The 24,357-nt window shown below is 33.8% G+C and overlaps 1 protein-coding gene and 1 pseudogene across 1 annotated transcript; both read right to left on the bottom strand.

The window, feature by feature from the left end:
• Window positions 1–1,604: 1,604 nt before the first annotated feature.
• On the bottom strand, window positions 1,605–7,032 carry LOC131030912 (uncharacterized; annotated as a pseudogene).
• Window positions 6,467–9,083, bottom strand: LOC131030892 (uncharacterized). Its single transcript, XM_057961847.1, has 7 exons — window positions 8,960–9,083; window positions 8,233–8,843; window positions 7,781–7,902; window positions 7,584–7,675; window positions 7,152–7,296; window positions 6,965–7,031; window positions 6,467–6,656 (listed from the first exon to the last, which is right to left on the bottom strand). The coding sequence occupies exons 2-7, from the start codon at window positions 8,523–8,525 to the stop codon at window positions 6,467–6,469; spliced, it is 909 nt and encodes a 302-aa protein (XP_057817830.1). The 5' UTR covers window positions 8,526–8,843; window positions 8,960–9,083.
• Window positions 9,084–24,357: the final 15,274 nt, after the last annotated feature.

Raw genomic sequence — 24,357 nt, 5'->3', positions numbered from 1 at the left:
ATATTAAAAGAAATGCATGGGCTTCTATTGTTATATTTTTCTTAAGGTATGGTTCTTTTGGTTCCCATTATTAAATTGGTCTAGGATATTAATACCACAAACTACAATCTTTGGAGAGGTAAAACCATAAATCATCTTGATTATGTTTGTCCAATTATAATGACTCAAATTTTTAGTGGGCTATGGAAAATTATCAATGTTTGTATAGGTTGTGTTGTTACTTGATATACCCTTTTTGGTGATTACATGTAGTATGAAATGCTTTTCTCATTTTCACAATTGACTTTGGAATGAGATAAGGATGAACCCATAATGTAGTATGGGATGCACTTGTTTTCTTTTTAATGTTCTCATCTTATTATAAGGGCTTAGGTTTTAGTTAAATGGGTTATGAGATGACACTTACAACAAAGACAAATCTATTTTTTGTCCAAAAGATCACTATGTGTGCATGTGGTGTATGCATGAGCTAGTCACTATGTGTATGTGTGATCTATGTTTGAGCTAATCATTGCATGTGCAGGTAATTCACATATCCAATGGACATTATTGGGATTTATACTCCTACTTGTTATTGACTTGGTATATACTAATGTCTATCTAGGATACATGACATCATAGTATTATATATGGATTGAATTGGAAGCATAAGCTCAATTAATGATTGTGATTTAAAAGACAAGATAATGATCTTATTCTAGTTTTTCTATTAATCATAAGATAAGTTTTTCTATTTTATCCCATGAACTACAAGCATCTAACTTTCATAAAATGGAACATAGATAAGATCACACAAATGCATGCTTAAGAAATAGATATAGGTCTAATGGTTGATATTGATATGTGAACTTACCCTATTTAGTTTAGATTGTATGATTGTAGCACAAAGTTCTTTTTATTGCAATTATTTGCAATATCATACTTATTTGATCATAATGTAATCTTCACACAAATATTTATAGTCAATTGTAAAATGGCCCATGGTAAAAGAAAAAGGTTTAATTGTATCTCAAAAGTATTTGATTATAATGTACCACTTCAAAGTGTAATTATATTTCTCAATAAAATCTCAAAACAATTTAAGTCTAAAAAAAAGCAAGCTCACACATACAAATTATATTTTTTGTTTATTATTGTTAGAAGTACTCAACAAATGATTGCCAATAGGTGCAACTATTGCTTTGGAAAACATCTACTCACCCAAATTTAAAAACTCATTTCTACAAATATGATATATGTTGGTTTCTTTGAGTCAATATCTCTAATAGATATTTTAAATATACTGGCATTCTATAAGTTACATGCAGAATATCCCATCACAAAATTTATATTCAATATTATATAACTAAAAGAAATTTTTTTTACATATATATCAAACTATGAAAACATAAAAATTAAAATAAAAAATTATTATATCAAACTACACAAAATAATTTATTTTTTACATCCATAGATGAATAGATATGAAATTATGTCCAAAGCTATGCATATTGGTATATAAATATTTCACTTGGAGTTCAATTTAAATACTTGAAAATAAGTAAATATATAATACATTTTATATTAACAGTGATACATTTTACAATGAGAGGCTCTGCCAATAATGTAACAGGCATGGAAAAAATTGTGTGATATGAGATTAAAATCTGACGATTGTTACAAGTGATAATGCCACAACAAATTAAATGTGCTTCATATCCTCCCCCAACATAAAGAGGTCTACATGTACAATAGATTGAAGGTTGTACATATTCTATATAAAATAATTTAGTTCATTCTTTTGTCTTGCGCCTCCTTCACTGTAAAGCTCCTTCCATCGATGTAGCTCAGTCATACTTGTTGAGTCTGAAGAAACACTAGCACATACCTGCAAAAAACTGAGGCTGTAAGGATGTTTTTTTTATGATGGGGGCATGGCTTCAATAATTAAACTGGTTTTTTCAGCAAAAATCTCTCTCCTCTTTGAAACCTTACCTGTTTATGGGCGTATCGCATGTCATCCATATTTAAAGGACGAACATCAGCACTTCCACTCAAATATGGCAACTCCTTCCCCTCTGCTATTGCTAGTGATTTTTCCTGATAAATTTTTCAATGGTAATAAAATAATAAAATATGTGAAAAAACAAAATAATGACATGGGATTCTAACCACTAAACTAACAGGAAAAAAATCGCATTTCATTATATAATCAAACATGCTAATTTGAATGCAACAATTCACCATATGCGTAATGCACTCTCCTCTAGACTAGATCAAATCAAAGGGATATGTTGAACACAAAGAAAAGTAACGCTTTAGATAATCTAGCTGCTAAATTTTTAGATCTTAATTTTCTCAAACATTTTATTTCTATATTGGCAGAATGATGATGGCATGAAGTTTGAACCCACTATCCTTGTTTACAATTTCTAACAATATAGATGATAACCTCTCAAGTGTAATATGCAAAACAACCAGCAAGCATAACCTCTATCCCTTAATAATAATTAATCCATCCAACAAAAGATAAATACCTTCTTTTCTTTTTCCAAAACTTCCCGGATTGGGCAGAATGGAGCTGTAATACATAAGTTCTACAACACAACTCGTTGACATTAGAAGACCAGTAAAATTTGAACATATGCTTAAAAAAATAAGTTGAAACGAACCCACCTTAATGTCAGATCCAGAAAATCCCTCAGTCATATTAGCAATTGCATCGAAATCAAAATCTGGGGTCAACTCTTCTTTGGCAAGCATAACCTGCAAGATTTTAGCTCTGTTTGATGCATCTGGCAAGTTTACAAATAACCTGTCCAGTAATGTAAAATTTGAAATTACTATTAAGGTCCACAAATATTCAGAAAGGATAATAGGACTAAAACTATATATTGAAATTGAAAATGAAAATAACATTAGTTGCGAAAAAATATGTAGCATGAGTATTTCTACCAAAAGAATATGTTATACTATAAAGAATATTAGAAAAAATCAAATGCTCACCTCCTTGGCATTCTTCGAATGACAGCGTCATCAAGATCAAAAGGCCTATTAGTGGTGGCAAGAACTAATACTCTCTCTATTTCTTTAGTGAGCAATCCATCCCAATTTGTCATAAACTCATTCTTCATACTACGCGAAGCCTCATGCTCTCCAGAACTATCCCTTCTTCCCAACAGACTATCAACCTGCCAAGGGATCCGTACTAAGAACATCTAATGCAAACTAAAAATTTTCAATGGAAGAGTAGACAAAAAATAGTTTCATCTCACCTCGTCAATAAAGATCACACATGGGGAAATTTTACTTGCTAAGGAGAAAATAGCTCTAATTGACTTCTCATTTTCCCTAAACATCTGCAACGATAAAGTAATGATCTACATCAACTAAAATTCAAAATACCCACAGTTAAAAATAAATCAACTGTTATTGATCGTATTAAACTATACCATTCATGTAATGCTTGACATCGAAATATTTAGAAAATTTGCGCCAGCTTCAGTTGCAACAGCTTTAGCAAGCATTGTTTTTCCGGTTCCTAGAGGACCAAAGAGCAGGACACCTTTACAGGGCTGCAACAAAACATGACATCAATTTTTGAATCGTGCAAAAAGTTATAGAATTAGTTAAGAATGACATCCCATTAGATGAGCAAAATTAGCTGTAATCTCGACACTTGATACATATTTTAAAAACGTAAGGATTCTTTAATCGAATTTTGTAAATAAATTTAGTTTTTAAAATTGTGTAATGTGGTTCATCACATCTTTTACTTGATAGAAGGAGAATTCAAGCCAACCTTTGTTAGTTGTCCTTTACAAAAAACCTCAGGCCTTTGTAATGGAAGCATGACTAGCTCTTTAAGTGTATCCTTCACATTTTCCAAAGCTCCAACATCCTCAAAGGTCACCCCAATTTCACTTGGTGGAATTACATTGTCAAGAAGCTTCTTTTCATGGCGGTTCTTTGTAGCAACATTCTGAAAAAGTACATTGCATTTTATATTACAATATTGTAAAGTATATCACTATTTTATAATAGAAGCATAACATTGCACTCAAATTTAAACTTCACCTTATGTGTCTTCTTTGAGCTCTCATTCTTTTTATTTTCTACCAGTATGCTCAACCCATGCCCAACACTAAAATAACATGATGATATCAAGAAACTTTGGTAATAATTCCTTACATTGTAATTTGTATTATCAATGAAAATTACCTTCCTCTGTTCAATATTGATGAGAACAAACACAATAAGTTTACCTTTCAATAGAGATAATTAGTTTTCCATCCTTAGTAATGGGCTCAAATTCATTCATAAGATGGTGGCTCAAAGCCCATCCAACAATATTCTCTGCACCTGAAAAGACAAATTAATATTATTATTCATATGATTATGAATCTGTGAATCACATTTGAATGTTACAAAATTTAAGAAAGATAAAACATTTGCTCAGGTGTTTGAATGTGATTTGTATACTTTCCATGTTCAATAGTTGGTATGGGGTTCATCGCTAAGAACTTAAGTTGTTATTTTGGAGTTTTTAAATTTTGAATCATATTTTGAAAAACTCATATTTAACTTTTTCATGATTTATGCAATATGTAAAATTTATGGGCTTTAGACCTGCAGCCTGAATTGCATCTACAAACAGTACAAGTGCTTATGATTGTTAGTGAGAGATTAGCAAACATAGATTTACAAACACCTGTGCAAGCACTACATTGAAAATATGCTTATGGAATTTGTATCATGGTAAGATTGACAAGATGTCAAATGCTTCATCTATTTGATAAATAACTTTTACCATCACAGGAATAAAATTTATGACAACATATAACTATGATCATAGATACCATATTAAATACAAAATAAACATTGATCAACATATGACATATGAATCAAAATAAGTAGAAAACCTTGAGAAACAAACATATCGAACTTACATTTGTTTGTAAGTTTTTGGTCCTTTATGCAAATTGTGTCTATCCCATCACAATCAAGGTTATTAAGAGAAAGCACCTACAAAAGCAACAATAAAACATTAAATAAAAGGTACAACAGTTTCTTTCTATTCATAATACATTTGAAGTTATTAACAAACATTTGACTACACTGTTAATAATGAATGCCTCAACCTCAAATACCTTGTACATTGAAAAAGAAAGAGAAACGTACCTATTTGAAAAAGTAAAATAATCTACGCATACTTTCTATAAGATATTTCTAAAAGAAATCTAACAAAAATGTCAACAATGGGATCTAAAACAGAAGCTCACAGTTTTAATATGTTGTAGATTCTTCTTCACTTTAAGCATTTCAACATCTCGTTCTAACTGAAGTTTCCAATTAACAAGAAGGGCTTCATCCTGTATTTATTAAAGAAAACTATCAACCATAACTTTTAAAATATTTAAATAATATAAGTGTCTAATATGTTTTAACACTTTTCAATACCTGAGGCATCTCCACCATCACTTTGTTTGGAAAAATATCCGAAAGCTGCTTCTCTGGGTCCTCTTTAAATTTTCTCCCATACTGTAGCATTCAAAAATAAAATTACATACTCAATTATTAAATTAATTGAAGGCATATATTTAATCAAACATGTCCTAAATAAATTTTCTGCAACAAGTGAGTAATAAACAAAAAGAAACAGCCTAATCCTTTCAAAGCGATTTTATGGAGAAATGAAATTAAATTTTAAAGACTGAAAGGTAAAATGTATTAATGACTGAAATTAAAAAACTCCCCAGTATAGGTTGTCCTTATTTTCATTTTTATGTAAAACATTTTTAAATTGGCAAATTAAAGCTGATAGATTACTTGTTCACCAATTGATCCAAATATACTTACTGGTAATTCAAAAACATGGTCTTCAAATTCATTAATTTGAATGAAGGGTAGTAGATCCCGGGGAGCTGCCTGTTGCATAAAAACCACTAGAACTCAATGTACATCAAAATAAGAAGAAAAAACAAGTAACCATTTCTAAACAAGTTAAGTATATGTAAGAACTATATTACCTTTTCCTTTCTTTTATCAACCTTTATGTATGATCCAATAACGATAATACTTTCGGGCATTTTTTTAAGTTTTCTTTGTAAGGCAGTGTAGATGCATGGGTTGTCTACGAATGATGTCTCGACATCTTTCATGAAAAGTATAAGAGGACTATTTTTACTCTCACTAGTCACAACCTGGAAAAGAGTTACAGATCACTTACGAAAATTTAAATGGGATAATTCCAGAATTGAATTTCAGTGAATATAATAGAAATTTAGACTACCTCGAAAAATGAAATTTAAATAGGATAATTCGAGAATTGAATTTCAGTGAATATAATAGAAGTTTAGACTACCTCAAATAGTGCATTTAGGAGTAGCTTGTCCATGTTTTCTTCAATAGTGTGATCTAAGAGAAGGTCGCTTGTTGCCAAAAGGACAAAAACCACATTCAATGAGCACATATTTAAAATACGTCCTTATTTGGAACTTAATATCACATTTGATGCCAAAGTATTACCGCTACAGAAAAACCCGTGAACTTGTTCGCAGAGACCCCCGAGGTCAACACCCCCTTGAATTGCCTTATCAAAACGTACTCCAAATTTAGATGAACCGTTCTCGCCCAAAGACAAAAGTACTTCCCCTCGATCACCATGAGATGGACCCCTGAAAACATTGAGAAACGAGATGTAGGCTAAGTACAGAGGGATTACTACCAAAAATTCACAGGTGATGGTCCCATAAATAGTTAGAAACTAGCACATGCCAAACACAAAGAAAATCAATTTCTAAACTTCATGCCAATCTCTTCGATAAAACAGATCAGAGTTGAACATAATGAGTATAGCACCAGCTTTAACTTAACCAATAGAAAGTATTCATAATGAGCATGCCAAATAATGCTATCATGATATAACTGCACTTATGGATTAGAATATTGACAATTGGAGTGCAGAAATATTTGTAAAACATACCTCAAAGGAACTTTGGATGGCAGATTTTCTGACTTTGGGGATTTAATAATGAATTTCACTCGAACACCTGAAAAAAAATGTAGTCAAGAAAAACCCAAAAATGTCCTTTGGTTCTCAAAAAGGCATGCTTATAAAATGTTTTAGTTGTAATAACTGAGTTGAACTTTTGATCAAGCCTAGAAACTACCACTCTTGATGGAATATTCGTTTGAAGTGTGCAAGTTTGATGCAGTGCCTTGGAGATGCCATGCTTTGACTTGAAACCTACCCAATTTTGACCGTAAACTAGGACATTTTTCTCTTCTTTGTTCTCCATCCTTCATCGATGAGGCCTGTCATATTAATACAGAGAACATCACTACAAAATGCAAACATATCCAAGAGTGGAAATACAAAAAATGAATATTGCATTTAAGGATCGAACTGCAGAGTTAAGAAGAATCATATTCCCCTCGAAAAAGAGAATAGCACATCTGGATGAATTTTGGCCCATCATAAAATGGATCGGCCCAATGAAGCCTTTATGCTCATATATCAATTTGAAATAAAGCTTCCACATCAAAAGGAATATTCCAATGAGATCATAAAATGTTGCAGAGTTTGATATACTATAACTTACCGTGAGTTTTGAACTTCTATCAAATATAAGTAATTTTGCATCAAAGTGATTTGCTAGTGCCTTCACCAACGTTTCTTGATATATCTCAGACCCTATGTAAGTGACAAAACATAGATTGAATCAGATTAAAAACATTTTTAATCACAATCATATTCCACGCAACCATTCAGGCTTGTACAGAAGAAGGGGTAACAAACCTTGCGGACCAGACATCAATATTTTGGAGCTCACATTGGGAAGCTTCCTTGTAAATTGTGCAACTTCATTCCGTTTCAAATGTGCGAACGTTAATGCAATCAGAAGACTTTTTGTCTTCTTACTGTAAACAAAAGAAGAAATCTTACTCAATCTTCCAATGAAACTAGCAAAGAAAGACTAAAATGACACAGAACTAGTCTCAATCCACATGTCGTTTTAAATTTATATGAATAAGACGACGAAGAACTTGTATGATTACCTCTAATACATCAAAACCAATATATGCAAGTTTGAAAGAAAGGACAATACTTTATAAAGCATTTCAATAAACTTTCATAACAGCATAAGTCGAACATAAAAATCTAAAGTACTGATCATAAAGCTAACAATATAAACCACGGCAGTCAAAATGGAAGTTAAAATAGGTCTTACAAAAGTTTCAATTTCATACCTCAGGTAATAACGAAAATCATCAAATGATACACGAGTCTCTCTTCCATCAACTATTCCTTTTCTTAACTGTTCCTTCAAAGTTTGGCATTTAGCATGTGCTTCAGATGGGTCAATACCTCTTACAGATTCCTTTCTCTCTTCACAAACTTGTATAGGTGATTTATGATCGATTTCATTGTGAATGTAACCGTTCTCATGACGTTCTCTTGAACGTTTCAACACAGTAAGCATGGGCGAAACCCCAGTCTCAAGTTCAATCACTTCAGTATCTGAGGCAGACTCATCTGACATATTACAAGCAGTCTGTGACTCGTATGCATTGATTCCTTGGTCACATTCTTCACTGTCATTGCAACAAGGATGACGAATTTTGTGATTGGGTAACACTTGTCCAAAGGGAAAGGGTAAGGGAAAGGGTAAGGGTGGCAAAGAACCCGCAAGAGGTCCTTGCAAGGGGCCAAACAAGGCTGCTAAAGCTTCAGATATTCCTGCTTCCGCACCTGCAATGTTCTCTTCTGCATCACCTGTTACCACCTGATCTACCGTCTTTCCTACTGGAGTAGGCAATACAGGGGCTGAGATATCTTCATTTCCGAGGAGCTGAAAAATCTGCATTGAAAAACCATTAAGGAAAATATTTGTTGACTGGAAATATACGAGAACATGATGCTTGAACTAGAGAAAATTTTATGGCCAACTGTCAATAAACAGATCCTAGAGGATACATAAGTGTGCTGACTCAGAGAAGAGCTGAAAACAAGTTCATCTCCTCCTCCAATGCTGACGACATCCTTGTTTTTAAGACACTTTCCATTGAGCACGACAAATCCAGAGCTCCCTAAAACAAGCACTTCGGCACCATTCTGCTGCACCTGAAAATATACAGACAGCTCAACTTTAAAACAGGTATTAAACAATCAGATTCAAAACCCACAAGAAGCAACAGGAAATTCCCCTCCTAGGAAACCTAAATGAGAAACTTCAACATGCACAAAACTCCACTAATTGTGGAATCATCAATGCACAAATTGCAACTTTTGATTCGTCGAATCATGAAACTTTGGTCACACAGGTCCACATCCGGATTCTGAAATCATTGATCAACATTTAAAAATCTTCAATACACATTAAATACAAAACTAATATATAGATAGAAAAAGGTTAACAAAACTCCTTTCAAAGAAAATAGTTAACAATTACCTGAGAATCCTGTGATAAGAGCCTGGCCCAAGGACCCTTCACTGTCACTTCTTTCATCTTCTCTGAATCTAAGGCTGTTTCAATTTTACAGCAATAACAGCCATATTAATATAGATGAATACAAACTTATAGCAGAAATGGTTACTTGCGTACTAAAACCTACACAGTTTAAAATAATTTCACATTACAAAAATCCGACGAGTTAGAATGAAAATTAATAACAATTACAAGAAGCGAAAATAAAATAATAGTTTGTAGTTCACTTCTAAATGAATCAACAAAGAGGCCATCATGACGATGATCCAAGACTCTAGGTTTTGTGCACATTGTCTGTGAATTGATGACTACTATATAGCAGTTTGCATTGTTTTTGCACAGCGAATTGCTATTTTAGTTATGATGGGAAAATTTACGCCGCCATTTAATTAGGATGGGAAAAATTCTCTCAACTTTGCTATCGAAATAAGTTCAATATTTTTTAAAAATATCTATTACCCTAGGTTCGAATCCTTGCCAGTCTATTTTGACAATATATTAAACGTCATAATTCAAAGATAGATAAATTAATTGATTTGGTTGTATTAAGTTTACGAAATTAAAATGCTAATTTTAGAAAATGTTAAATTTAAAATTTTGAAGCTAAACCGAACTGAAAGCAAGCGATTCCATTGTTAAAAGAGAAGAACTTAGATGTTCAAGCCTTATTGTGTCACATAATACACACAATTATAATGTTAAATCAATAAGTAATGACATATTTCAAATACATTGTTGCAATTTAATGGCTTCCGCCTCGTGTAAACAGGGCCCTGTAAACAGCGATGGTAAAAGCGATCATTTTTATCAACATACAAACCAGATAATAGGAAAAAATTAGGGCAAAAATATAGGGCTACTCAGCAGACGTGAAAATCTAAAGGTAAACTTAAAAAGCAACCTGCAAATTATATGCTATAAATTCATCTACTGAACAAATCAATCATGCCGGTAATGGACTACATAAAATGGTCCAAAACATGGAATTTTTTGAACTATTTTCTGCACAATTTATCTGTGGTAGATCTCAATTCGAATTCTGTAAAATTAACTGATGACTAAAATTTGGAACTTACTTGTGTTTGAAGCGAAATGCGCCTCAGATGAAAACAATTAGCGACCACCTTTTTGTTGATACTCTTGACCACTGGTGACTGTTATTTTGACAGAATAATTCCAGGTGCAGATGGAAATTTAATTCAAAGCAATAAATGTATCGTCGAAGTTCTTTAAGATGAATGCATATAAATAAATAAATAAATCGTTTCTTGAAAAGTCTCTACAAAAGGACTTGTCGTTTGGCTGGTTTTCTGTTTTTATTGATGTTTTATAAGCCTAATTAAGTTTAATTTCTCTCCTTGTATATAAGTCGACACTTCTCTATCTATTAATTTAAGAATTCGTACAACAATATTAATGACTAGGTTGGGTAGATTTAAAAAACACTTGGTTTTTATTATTCAATTTTTCTTGAATTTCAGATATTAATGAAATTTTTAAAATGTTTTGAATTTTGAATTTTTTACGCAAATTGCTAACGTTAGAGAGGATGAATTTTAAAAATAAACAAGTTAATTATATGAATTTTATCACTCTAGGGGAAGCGTGACACAGATTCTAAACGGTATATCGGATTTTGATGATTAATTTTTGGTTGTCTCCGCATGCGAATTAACTGTTTATAGCCATTGATTTGGCTTCTGGGTAGTAACGATGCATGTTGTGGAATACCTATTCAAAGATGAAAGATGCCCCAATAACCGTGCACTCAAAATCACCAATACTTATGTAGAAATGCCCCAATAGTTGTGTGCTATGGGTACCAATAAAAATGCACAAATGGGCTAATTATGGCTCAAAAAAGCTAAAAAATGAGCAGCTATTGTTACATGTGTAATTTATTGAGTTTTGGTTGGCGAATCATTTTGGATAAGTATTTCATCTTACAGATTTCAAAGGAAGTTTGTTGATGTGTATCAAGTCTTATTCTAGGATTTTGGCCTCTGGTGATGAGTTTCATGCAAGTTAGAAGATCTGGTAATCATGATTTTTGGTATGAACAGTTGTAGCATGTGGTAATCCAATTCGTGGATCTTGCAAATTAATTTTTATGGTTGAATACATGTTCAAGGATGATGAGATGTCATGTGGAAAGCATGTGGACATTTTGTTTTGGTCTGCATATGCTTTGAAGGTATATTTGTGCTAACTCATTTACATGTTTCATCTCTTGTGATGTGTTCTTGAAGCCGACATGAGGTGGTGTCTTAATTTTTGATGCAGATATATAAGAAAGATGTAATTGATCAATTTGGATGTATGTGATTATATGCAAATCAGATATGAGCACTTGTGCATATTTTCACGTACGCAAGTGTTAGATTGGTGCTCTGGATTATAGCAGAATATCATAATAGAGCAATATTACAGAGTTGAGGTGGATACAGAATTTTGTGCTTAACTAGAACTATATCCAAGTATTTGTTGATGCTAACTCATAGTTAAAACTTCATTGTAATTTCCTACAGATACTTTTAAGGCAATGAGCCTTCTAGGTTGTAGCCCTTATCTATAATTTGAGCAATGAGCTCTAGGTAGTGTGTCTAAATGCATGTGCATTCCCCTTATGTAATATTTGTATACTTCTAACAGAGTATACTAATATTGTGGGTTTGAATCCCACCATGATTTTTCCCTTAACTGGGTTTCCACGTAAAAAATCTTGGTGTTATGGTGTTGTTGTTCTTTGCTTTGTCTTTCTACACTTTAATTTCTTTTATATGCATTACGTGGTGTAAAGATCTGGTTGTTAAAGCTAAAAATTGCAGAATGCTGATTCATCCCCCCTCTCAGTGTTCATTGATTCCAACAAAGAAATCTATCTAGAATAGGAAGCATTAAAACTGATCGAGAAACTAAGTTTCCTTGAGTTTTTCAAGTATCTTATGGCATAAACGATCCCATTGCAACTTTGTATCCTTATAGAGTAGATGAGAAAATAGATGGCATTTGTCAGTGAGCTGGGAAATGAAATGCCAGATAGATTGTGATGGTATGATGAATCAATAAGGATCCAGACAACTACTGAGAGGGGGGGTGAATCAGTAGATGGAAAACTGACTAAAATTTCACAAATCTCAAAAACAATCTCTCAAGTCAAACTGAGAACTGAACTTCATGCAAAAAATGTCTTACAAAAGCTACGAACTACAGATTTCTTTTGCCTCAAAGAAAAAACTTGCACATAGATCAAAAGGTAATAAATTTTGCCTCCGTTGTATAGGCTGGGTAATGAATGTGTACGATAAGGCATTAATGCCATGAGATCAAGAAAAAGATTTCATGCCATCCTCCCCTTCCTCCATTCGTGTGACCTACTGCAGACAACTCCTTCTGCAACAATTAATCGCCACCTTGGCATTTGTACTTTCCAAATTTGCTCACCTTAACAGGTTGACGACTACACATTTTTTTAAATTAATACACACACACACACACATATATATATATATATATATATATATAAAACTATTTTTTAAAATTATATATCGTAAACATATTTTGAATGTTTTCTTTTTTATATTAAACTTTGACCTTTCAAATTGTATATCAAAATTTATATTTTTATTTAGTTATTTGTTTTATTCTAGAAACTAAGTTTCATGTTTTATACTATTTTTGAATTTCAAATTTTTACAAATAATATTAACATTATATTTAATAGTTATCTCAAACTATAGTCTATTGCACATCTTTAAAATTTAAATGTCTCTTATTATGGGACCGGCGACATCTGACAACACTCAAGTTCTCGATAGGTATCATCGTCCGTCGGATGAGCAAAGATCAACGGCTTAGGGTGGATTTCCGCCCAAATGTTGGTAGTGAACACATTGGTGAGAAATTCGCTCAGAATTGAACATTTTCAATTTAATTAAATATAATTAAGTCTATAGTCTATAGACTATAAAACTCTTTTTCGGGCGGAAGTTTAAAATGATTAAATAGACTTAAAAAACAGACCCGAAAAGTGAGTCGTGACATGAGTATGGTGACGTGCCAGAAAAATGGCAGAAGTCGTGGGACCCACTACATCTGTAAATAGGTACCATCATTTGTTGGATGAACAAAGATCAATGGCTTAGGGTGGATTTCGGCCCGAATGTGGAAAGTGAACACATTGGTGAGAAATTCGCTCGAAATTGAACATTTTAAATTTAGCTAAATATAATTAAGTCTATAATCTATAGACTATAAATCTCTTTTTCTGGCGAAAGTTTAAAATGATTAAATAGACTTAAAAAACAGACCCGAAAAGTGACACGAGTATGGTGACGCGCCAAAAAAATGGCCGAAGTCATGGGACCCACTACATCTGTAAACAGGTACCATCGTCTATTGCATGAACAAAGATCAATGGCTTAGGGTGGATTTCGGCCCGAATGTGGAAAGTGAACACATTGGTGAGAACTTCACCCGGAATTGTTATTGAACATTTTAAATTTAATTAAATATAATTAAGTCTATAAAGCTCTTTTTCGAGCAGAAGTTTGAAATGATTAAACAGACATAAAAAAAGAGACCCAAAAAGTGACACGATTATGGTGACGTGCTCGAAAACTGGCAGAAGACATAGGACCCACGACAACTGACAATAGGTACCATCGTCCGTTGGATGAGCAAAGATCAACGACTTAGGGTGGATTTCGGCCCGAATGTGGAAAGTGAACACATTTGTGAGAACTTTGTCCAGAATTGAAACATTTTAAATTTAATTAAATATAATTAAGTTTATAAATCTCTTTTCGGGCAGAAGTTTAAAATTATTAAATAGACTTAAAAAACAGACCCGTAAAGTCACAACATCGACGACAAGTGCAGAATTTGAGAGCATCAACGAGGATGCAGAGTTTAGCAAATTGTGGGATATGGAGCATGGCGGGACTGAAGGTGATGATGATGAGCATGAGGTTGCCGTTGAGTCCCCTCCAACAACTACTACAGTCCCAAAAATATCAGGTGGATTCAGTGAGTCCATGAAAGAAAAATATAGCAAAGGGGCAAACCTTGTTAAAAAAATGGGTTTTGAAGGTGGTGGTCTAGGTGCCAAAGGAGATGGCATTTGGTATCCATTTCAGGTACAACTTCCATCACAGTCAAAATCAAAAGGTCCTTATAAACCATTCATTGGACTTGATTCTTCATATTCATCACAGATAGGTACTACTCATTACCCTCAGGGTCCACCTTCATTTGTTTCAGCTTCAAATCCACAACCACCACCACATCATGGTATTCCCATTGGTGGTGAATCAAGTGCCACTGCCACTTGCGGGGAATCTGGGGATAGTATTCCTATTATTGTTCAGTCAAGTGCCGCTATGATTGGTGGGGTTGGCATGGGGTCTACTACTGATACTAGTTGTCTTGGTGTTGGACAAGGGCAACAATAAAATATCTCTCGCAAGAGGTCACTAGAGGTAGATACTCAATCTCATACTATTGAGAATCCTATATCAAGTGCCACTGATACTACAAATCAATCATTTGCAGCTTCAGATCACACACCTCAAAAGACTATGAAAACTACACATGAAAGTGTCTGTGGGAGTGGGACAGCATTAGGAACTATTGTTGGTAATCCTGGTTGGTCAAGCATTAGTTAAAACCATAGGAATAAGTGGAACTAGAGCCTATGGTATTCCTATGTCACCTTTCAAACATTCAATTGCTTTAGCAAGCCCAGATTTTCAATTTCATGATTACTATGAAAAATATGAACACACAACAAAAGCAAATAAAGAAAAAAAAAAGAAAGCATTTCATAGGAACTCCTTGTCTGAAGTTGTAAACGAACAGCCTGCAAGGAACAGGGTATTTCCAACATATGACCCATAGAAAGATATGATGGAGTTCATGGTTGTTATGCTCCCGAACACATCTAAAGATAAAAATCCACCACACAGTCAGATAGATCCCTCTCAATTTCAAGTTATCACCCTCCAAATGGATTTTTCCAAAGTACATAATGTGGACAAAATTAGTGTGTCAAAAAGGACTAACGAAGTGGTCTACACTTCACTGCTAAAGGTGGAGAGAGAAAAAAATAAACTGGAGAAACAAATAGAAAAGTTACAGGAAGACTTGGAAAATGAAAAATCAAGGAGGAAAGCAGCAGATAGCAAGTGCAATGATTTACAGAAATGGATTAAAAATTCAGGCTCTGCAGTAGAAATTGCAGAGCAGGAGAAGAAGGATGCAGAATTGAAGGACCTGACTGAAAAACTGGCTAAAACCAGTAAAAACAATTGTTGAGGAAAAAGCCAGTTTTCAAAAATTGTACAAAAGTTATGAGTCTGCTGCTGTAGAAATGAGAAAGTTGCAGGACCTATTGGATCATGGGAAGGAAAAAGAAAAACATTTGCAAGAGGAAGTAGAGGAAGAAAGAAAAAAATGTGCACAAATGAAAGAAGACCTGGACAATGCAAATGATAAAATAAAAACTTTGGAGGATAGATTAAAAGATAATATGAAAAATACAACGAAGCATATACAAGAAAACATTTGGTGGCAAATAATGCTGAGTAGTGAGAAGTTGTGTCAATGGTTTCAATTGACTGAAAGTATGAGACAAATTTTTATAAAAATCAAAGGGCACTATGAGAAGAGCACACATGTTTATTCAAAAGAGGAAATGGCAAAAAAGATTTTGAAAGTAGTCTCCAGTTCTAGTGACAACTACTTGGCATCCAAGGGAATTAAGAGCCACATTGATGCCATAGTTAAGACATCATCTATCATTCAAAAATGCCAGAAGCTAAGGGAAACATCAAAAGTTATGGACAGTTGTGGAAAAAAGATAGTGAAGCTTGAAGAAATGAAAAATAATTTGATTAAACTTGGCTTGCCTAAGCCTGTTGACACATCAAATAAATTCATTGGAGAAGAAGCTTACAAAAAAATCATGGAGACAAAAATGAAGTCTGATTTAGACTTGCTTCCAAAGGACACAACTCCCAAAAGCTTTCTGGAATTCATCCAACCATTTATAACTCTAAATATGGTATTGGATGAAACAGTGATGTCAAGTAAATCTTATAAATATAGAATGTTCATGAAGTTGGAGTTGACTTTCCATAGTTTACAGAATATTGACCTTCCATCAGACAAAGAGTGGAGCAACCTACAAAAACTAGCACAGAATTCTTAAGAATCATAGTATGTATTGTACAATTTTCTTCTTTTATTCTTAATTTCAAGGGTTTATGTTTTTTCTGTTTGTTATTTTTCTAATCCAGCCTACGAATCTATGATGCACTGGCTAATGCTATTTTGTTAATCTAGCTTTGAATCTATTTTATGAATAGGGGAAAAACAGCACTCGCTATTGCTATTTTGCTAATCCAGCCTATGAATCTATGATGCACAGTGCAAAACTTTAGCCAGTAAATTTTTACTCTCAAATTCCCCCTTGCTTTAACATTTATGTATTTCTCTATTTCTGATTAGTAGGTTTTAGGCACTACTATTATCTATATTTAATTTGTCATGGCGTGAATTAATATTTAATTTTGAACTCTATTTTTTGAACAGGAGACATCAAACATGTAGTAGATGTCAAATTGCTAATACGGCCTGTGATGGCCATATAAATATGTGTTGAGTTTGTGGTTTTGATGTTCAGTGTTCACATGTTGCAAACTTGCAATTCGACCTGAAGCTATTGTTGCTCCCTTGTTTCTATAAAACAGAATTCAGGGTCATTTGCAATTTTGCAAAGGGTTCTACTTTAGAAACTTTGTATTCACTTTTGCATGGACATTGGAGAATCACACAGGAGTTGTTGTTCCTCTCTTGTTTTTATAAAAGGGAATTCAAGGTCATTTGCAAAGGGTTCTGAATAAATTGGTTAAACCACCCCCGACTACTTCGGGCTACACACCGAACTTGGTAATTGGTTCTCTTCCCCTAAGGTTATTTTAGATAAGTGTAAATTTTAATGATTAATTTTTAAATTAAATTAATTGAGTTGATGGAGACAAATTGAGTTCAAGTTAACAAGAAATAATGAAATGATTAAGATGGATTAGGAATGACTTGGAATTGGCATAATAATGACTTTGAGTGTTAAGATGTCATAGAGACATAGACACTGAAATTAGGAATTGAATTGTGATTTGAGGTATGTGATGGTTAGAGATTATGAGATCTCGGATGTTAGGATGAGATTGTGCATATGATATGGAATAAATAGAACAATTGTGTCTTGGGTGGCACAATTTTGTATAATTTGAAATTTCAATTTCAAAACTTGTTTAGCAATTGATTTAGGGTGAATTCATAATAGTGAGGCTCACTTGTGGGACATCACATTTTTGAACTCAAATGAAGGTGAAAAGTAAAAACATCTTCATTCAAAGATACATCAAAAAGTACCTTCGTTTGAAGGTTTAAAACATTAAAAAAAACCTTCAAGTGAAGGTAATATTAAAAAATGGATTAAAAGGGACCTTCAAATAGAGGTGAATATCATTATTTTTCATTTATGGAAATTATCTTCGTTCAAAGGTTTTTTTTAAATTTTTTTAATTGTGGACATGGTGAATATTCGAATGAAGGTCCTTGAATATCATCAAACAGGGGCCCTAAAAATAACCTTTCCCTAAAAGTAACCTTTCCACTTTATACCTCTAATTTTTCTCAGATTTTTCTCAATTTTTTTCATCCTTGGTTTGGAAAAAAATAGAATGAATATGAAAAGATAATGATTTGTAGAATCATAGCACCTGAAGTAAGTTTTCCAAAAACTATAATATTGAATATATTTAAATTGATTATTGTGTATAACTCTGCATCACTTTCAATGGGACTTTACATAGTTACATAATGTGTTCTATCCTCCTTGTTTCAAGATGTTGGTTCTAAATTTGGTTTACTGGGAGCTTTGGTAGTGATATGCGTTCATCATTTGATGATGGACAGGTATCTTCATGTGATTTGGAGATGGTGACATCTTGGTTTTCCATGAGGGACTCTTGAGTATTTAGTGAGTTGTTGGTTAAGCTATCTATTTCAAAGCATATGATCTTCCTTTGAGGACATGTTAGATCATTATGTCATTCTTATGTTCTTGATTACATGATTAGAACTTTGATAATGGTCTTGGTCTTTCTCTTTGGTTTTGCATATTAATCATTTGCTTGGAGCTTCATGATTTTGTAGGGTTGCATTTGAAATTAGCACGGATCGATTGATTGGTATTCATGGATATGAGAGTGACTTGGGTGAGGAATAATCATCAAATAGAATAGCTTGAAGTTTTTCTTAATGGTTCAATCGATAGGATAAATGATTGAATTAGAGACTTCATTTATGTCTCATTCAATCATTTATCTTACCATAGCTACCATGCATTAACATGAGAAAATGATGCCCCTATTTCCCAAGTCAGAAGGGGAGGTGTATTAAAAATAGCTCCATGGTTTGGGGTTTCTCCCAAACTTGATCAACCCTCTCTCTTTAGTCTACTTCAACTTGAGGTTGAAATTTGTATCAATTGGTGCTTAACTCCCTATTCCAATTTATGTTTGTTGTGTTTGAGTTTCCAAATCAATTTCAATCTTGGAGAATATTTAAAGCCATTGCCATTATTGTCTATCTCTATTATCATCATAGATAGGGCTAAGAAAGAGACATTAAGAATACATGGGTAGAAGATAATGAATCTCTTAGACATAGCTTGTCCTACTCATTATGAGGTGATTACCTAGAACATAAAACCTAAGACCCACTCAAAAATAAATTTATCATTGATTTGTCATGATAAAATTCTAGGAGCATGCTCTACTAAAAAGAAGTGTCTTGTCATATCATATGCAAATGATGGTACTATGGTCTACCTATCTCAAGAGTTCAACATAAGAATTGATATATTAAAAGAAATGCATGGGCTTCTATTTTTATATTTTGCTTAAGGCATGGTTCTTTAGGTTCCCATTTTTAAATTGGTCTAGGATATTAATACCACAAACTACAATCTTTGGAGAGGTAAAACCATAAATCATCTTGATTATGTTTGTCCAATTATAAGACTCAAATTTTTAGTGGGCTATGGAAAATTATCAATGTTTGTATAGGTTGTGTTGTTACTTGATATACCCTTTTTGGTGATTACATGTAGTATGAAATGCTTTTCTCATTTTCACAATTGACTTTGGAATGAGATAAGGATGAACCCATAATGTAGTATGGGATGCACTCGTTTTCATTTTAATGTTCTCATCTTATTATAAGGGCTTAGGTTTTAGTTAAATGGGTTATGAGATGACACTTACAACAAAGACAAATCTATTTTTTGTCCAAAAGATCACTATGTGTGCATGTGGTGTATGCATGAGCTAGTCACTATGTGTATGTGTGATCTATGTTTGAGCATATCATTGCATGTACACGTAATTCACATATGCAATGGACATTATTGGGATTTATACTCCTACTAGGGATAACTTTAAGAAACCACCCCCTGGGCAACTGTGTAAAATCTTGGCAAATCGAACATTATTTTCGGGGGGAATTTTTCATAATTTATGCTGAATTTTTTTTTTTAAATAGGGAAAATAATTATTTCTTATTGGCGATTTTTTTCTAGGATACGAAAATTCCATAAATTTCTGGCGAATAATACCTTGTTCTATGGGAAAAATATTTATTGTGGGAGGCGAATATTTTCTATTAAAAGGAACAAATATATAATTGTATGAGCAAAAAGTTTTACTCCGAAGGAAAATTATTTAAATGTATTGGCGATTTTTATCCACTGCTTGAAAATTATTGAATTTGTTTTGGCAAATATTTTGTCATTTATTGAAAAATATATAATTTATTGGTAATTTAATGAATTCATTGCCATTAATAGACAAGGTACATCACATCACATAAATTCATAATACATTGAGTCCAGACTCTGCACAATGTATCAATAATTGCGGCCTCATTGACACGTGAAGGTTGACACATACCTAAAATCTATCAATGATTTTAAACCGTTCGATGATCGTAGATCAATGGCTGAAGTTTTATTTCGGCCCAATTTTCTGAAGAGAACATAGCTCACCAGAAAGTGCTCGGAATGGAATTGGATTTAATAGATGCGTATCAAATGTCATTAATCACGAATGATAATTTTGTTCATTTAATAAATAGCTTTTCCATAATTGCAATCCACTCTGTCCCCACGAGTTCCAATGTGATACTTGCCAACTTGGTACTGGTTTATAGTTGTTTCCTTTTTCACACAATAGTGCATTTATGGGAAAGATTTGCAAAGATAAGAAAGATTTTAAAATTTTAAAGCAATTAATACGGTTGAAGAAGTAATTGTAGCGTCCTAAAATTGCGACACTTGCAATTTCGACTGCATTTCGGTCTTCACAATGGTGATGCAACACGCAACCTGAATGGAGACCCTGAAACCTGATTATGACACTGAAAACTGCATTTTTCAAGCACCCTGGCCTGAACCTCCTTGCACCCTGCTATCCTGGGAGGTGGGACCAGAGCGCCCAGCGCCCTGGTCCCCCAGGACCATGGCGCCCAGCACCCTGGTCCCTGGGCCTATTTTGGGCCCGGTCTCCTAAGGGGTCTCGGGTCTTTTTGTTTGCAAATTGGAAATTACATTCCCTGGTCGGCCTAAGGTCGGGAAAATCAGTCTTTTAACCCTAATTGACAAGTATATAAACTACATTTTTCTCTCTCATTTAGGAGGAGGAGGACATGTGTAAAAGCGTGGAAATTATACTCAAGCATTCAAGCATTCAAGCATTCCTTCAAGCAATTGATCATTTCAAGTCTCCATTCAAGGCTAAGTGTTGCATTCAAGACAAGGATTCAACCATTGAAGAGGAGATCACTTACTACATACTACTACAACATACAACATACAACATCTATACCTTCGCACATAAGGATACAAACATCCTTACAACAAGGTATTAGTACTTGTTTTACATTACAGACATTTACATTTATAGCACTTGCTCATTTCTTGGTTAATTCCAAAACCAGGGTTTGACCTAAAGGCAAACCCCTAATCCCTAACCCCCCAATCATCTTCTCTTTTCTGTGTGTAGGTTGCAGGTACGCGGCTGAAATTGAAGATCTAGAATCCTTGTGCAGAGACGAACAGATCCCCCTTCGTTTCGCGGATTTTTCGGAGGACCGTGGCACTCAGGCGCCATCGTCCCGACAACTTTTGCTCAAATTTGCAGGACAGCGCCATATCGACATTTTACTGCTAATTCCAGGTCCGCAGCTTCATACTGTATCCCTATCTCAGTTTATAAGCGAATCTTTGTCACTTTCTATGCATTCCTAGCTTAATTCTTCTATGCACATTCTTTACAAAAGAGGGTAGCCTTGCTTTCTTAACCCTTGAAACACATTTAGCATCCAATCTTGCATTGTGTGGGATTGGATCTTGTGGGTTTCAACCCCTCTTTTGAATGTAAAGTCTCTCCCCTAAGTGAAAACCATCAACCCTAGTGAATCTCCCTTCTCTCTCCTTGGAGTTGGAAGAGGGGAGAGCAACTAGGGTTCGATCGCGATTTTCCGCTTTACATTTTGGTGAACCCGACGTGAACATCCTTTCTGATTATTCATAGTTAGATCTGAAAATTGGATTCCTTGATTACATTTCCATGTTTGATCTTTGGCAAAATTTTAGAGGTTAATTGCATAAAAACCCTAAATTTTCTTTTTAAGTAATTAAACTTGTGAAATGTTTAATTATTAATGCTTGTTTCAGATCTGCCCTTCTATTACAAATTATCAATTCATATTTGTGCTTTAATTTTGAAAATTAAGTGGTTAAGTGTCAAAACCCTAATTTTTGAAACTCTCTTGATTCAACCTTTGACTGATAATTTCACTGATCAAAACATCTCCAAATCAGCTGTAACTTTGGATTCCGCAATAAAATCACAATATCTTTCATCCCTGAAAATTTGGAAAAAAGTTGCGAGGATCGTGTGCACTCCGAGCGCCATCGTCCTCGACATTTTTTCCGAAATTTCGGGAGCGAGATCTTACTGTATTTTTCTGCTAAAATCCAGAATTTTGGCTGATTTTATCAATTATAACACTTTCAAAATTACAGTCAAAGTTGGTCTTGTGATTGCTTGGATTAAGGCTTCTAAACATTCAAAAATCATCGAAATTGAAATTTTGTGTCAAAATTGCGTTCTTACTGTCCTAAATCTCAAAAGTGTGTTTGCATTCATTCAAAATTTCAGTGCTTTATTCAAATTCTTGCAATTTGTGACTTTTGAAATTAAGTGCTTAATTACAACAACTTCAATTTCCGCTTTCAAAATTGAATTTTGCGTGAAATTGAGTCAATTTTTAAAATTCAAAATTTGCATTGCTCTTGACATTCCCTCTAAAATCATAACATTCAAAATTTCAGTTTCCCTCTCTTTTTCAAAATTCAAATTTTTGCATTTTTCGACAATATTGGTAGGGTTCAATTTCGAGATTGCAACTTTAATTTGGCCTATCTACAGATCATATAATCTCTCAATTTTTTCAGATTAGCTCTAAAATCATCATACCTTTCATCCCTGCAAATTTCGAAAAAAGTTGCAAGGACCGTGTTGCACTCCGAGCGCCACGGTCCCGGACATTTTTTCCGAAATTTCGGGAGATTGTCCTGATTGTATTTAACAGCTTAAATCTGGAAGATTGGCTGATTTTACTGAAAATTGCTACCTCTAAATTCAAAATCTTCTCTTTCTTTCTAGTGCATGAGTTTTACAACAATAAGCCCTACTTCCACTATTCCCGTTAGACGAAGCTGTAGAATTAAGTCTTTCCGAGGTTTAACTACCGAGGAGATGGAACCTAATTTGAGTAGCCTTTTTAACGAGGACATGGGTAATTCCTCTAATCCTCCTAATGATGAAGAAGCTCTCCATGAGGTTTCTGTAGAACAACTTTCGAAATTGGATAACCAATTTGACGATTTTCACCAATGGATGTCTCATGAGTATCCTGATAGTCAAGCTCTTCCTTTAATTGAGGGTCTAAAACGTATGCTTCAAAGTGATAAGAATGGAATTGATATTTTGCGTGGTATTGCACACATTGTGGATTCAAATGTGATGCCTATGAAGAGTTGTGCTGAAACCTTAGGTTATACACAACCTCCTACTCAAGTCAATCATTCTATTCCTTTGATGACTTCTATTGCTAGCATACCTACCTTTACATCAAACATAATGGCTACTTCTATACAAGACATTCCCCCTATGATCACTAGTCATGGGGGCAATCCCTCTTCTTCAATTAACCCTCTTCCTTCATTCAATCCAACTTCTTCATACATTCCTTCAATGAGTGTTCCTATTACATCTTCACAAATGAACATGACGCAAGGGGGCAATTCATTTAACCATTCTATTCCTCCTTGTAGTGTTCCTCCTGTCCAATCATCTCCTATGAATAATTATCATAGAGTCCCACCACCTTACTCTTTACCTTCTTTCAATAACATAACACCTCCATCTCAATCTAACACATCTAATATGAATTCTTCGACTGAAGCGACCATTAACAATCTTGCACAAACTGTCTCTTCTTTACAGCAACAAATTGCCTCTATGAATCAATCTAAGTTTAGTGTGCCCACATTTGATGTTGTGAGCCCACTTTCTCTTGACATGTTCGAGCTATCCCTCCTAAACATGTTGAAATCCCGCATTTGGAGCTGTATAATGGTAAAGGTGATCCTCTAACACATGTTAAGACTTTTCAAACAATTTGTACTGATTTTGCTTATGACCAAAGGTTGCTTGCAAAACTGTTCACTAGAACATTAAGAGACAAAGTGCTA

Source organism: Cryptomeria japonica, chromosome 10, assembly GCF_030272615.1.
Source record: "Cryptomeria japonica chromosome 10, Sugi_1.0, whole genome shotgun sequence".
In the NCBI taxonomy this organism is placed as follows: Eukaryota; Viridiplantae; Streptophyta; class Pinopsida; order Cupressales; family Cupressaceae; genus Cryptomeria; species Cryptomeria japonica.
Note: the sequence above shows the minus strand (reverse complement) of the source record. Positions and strands in the feature narration are given on the sequence as shown.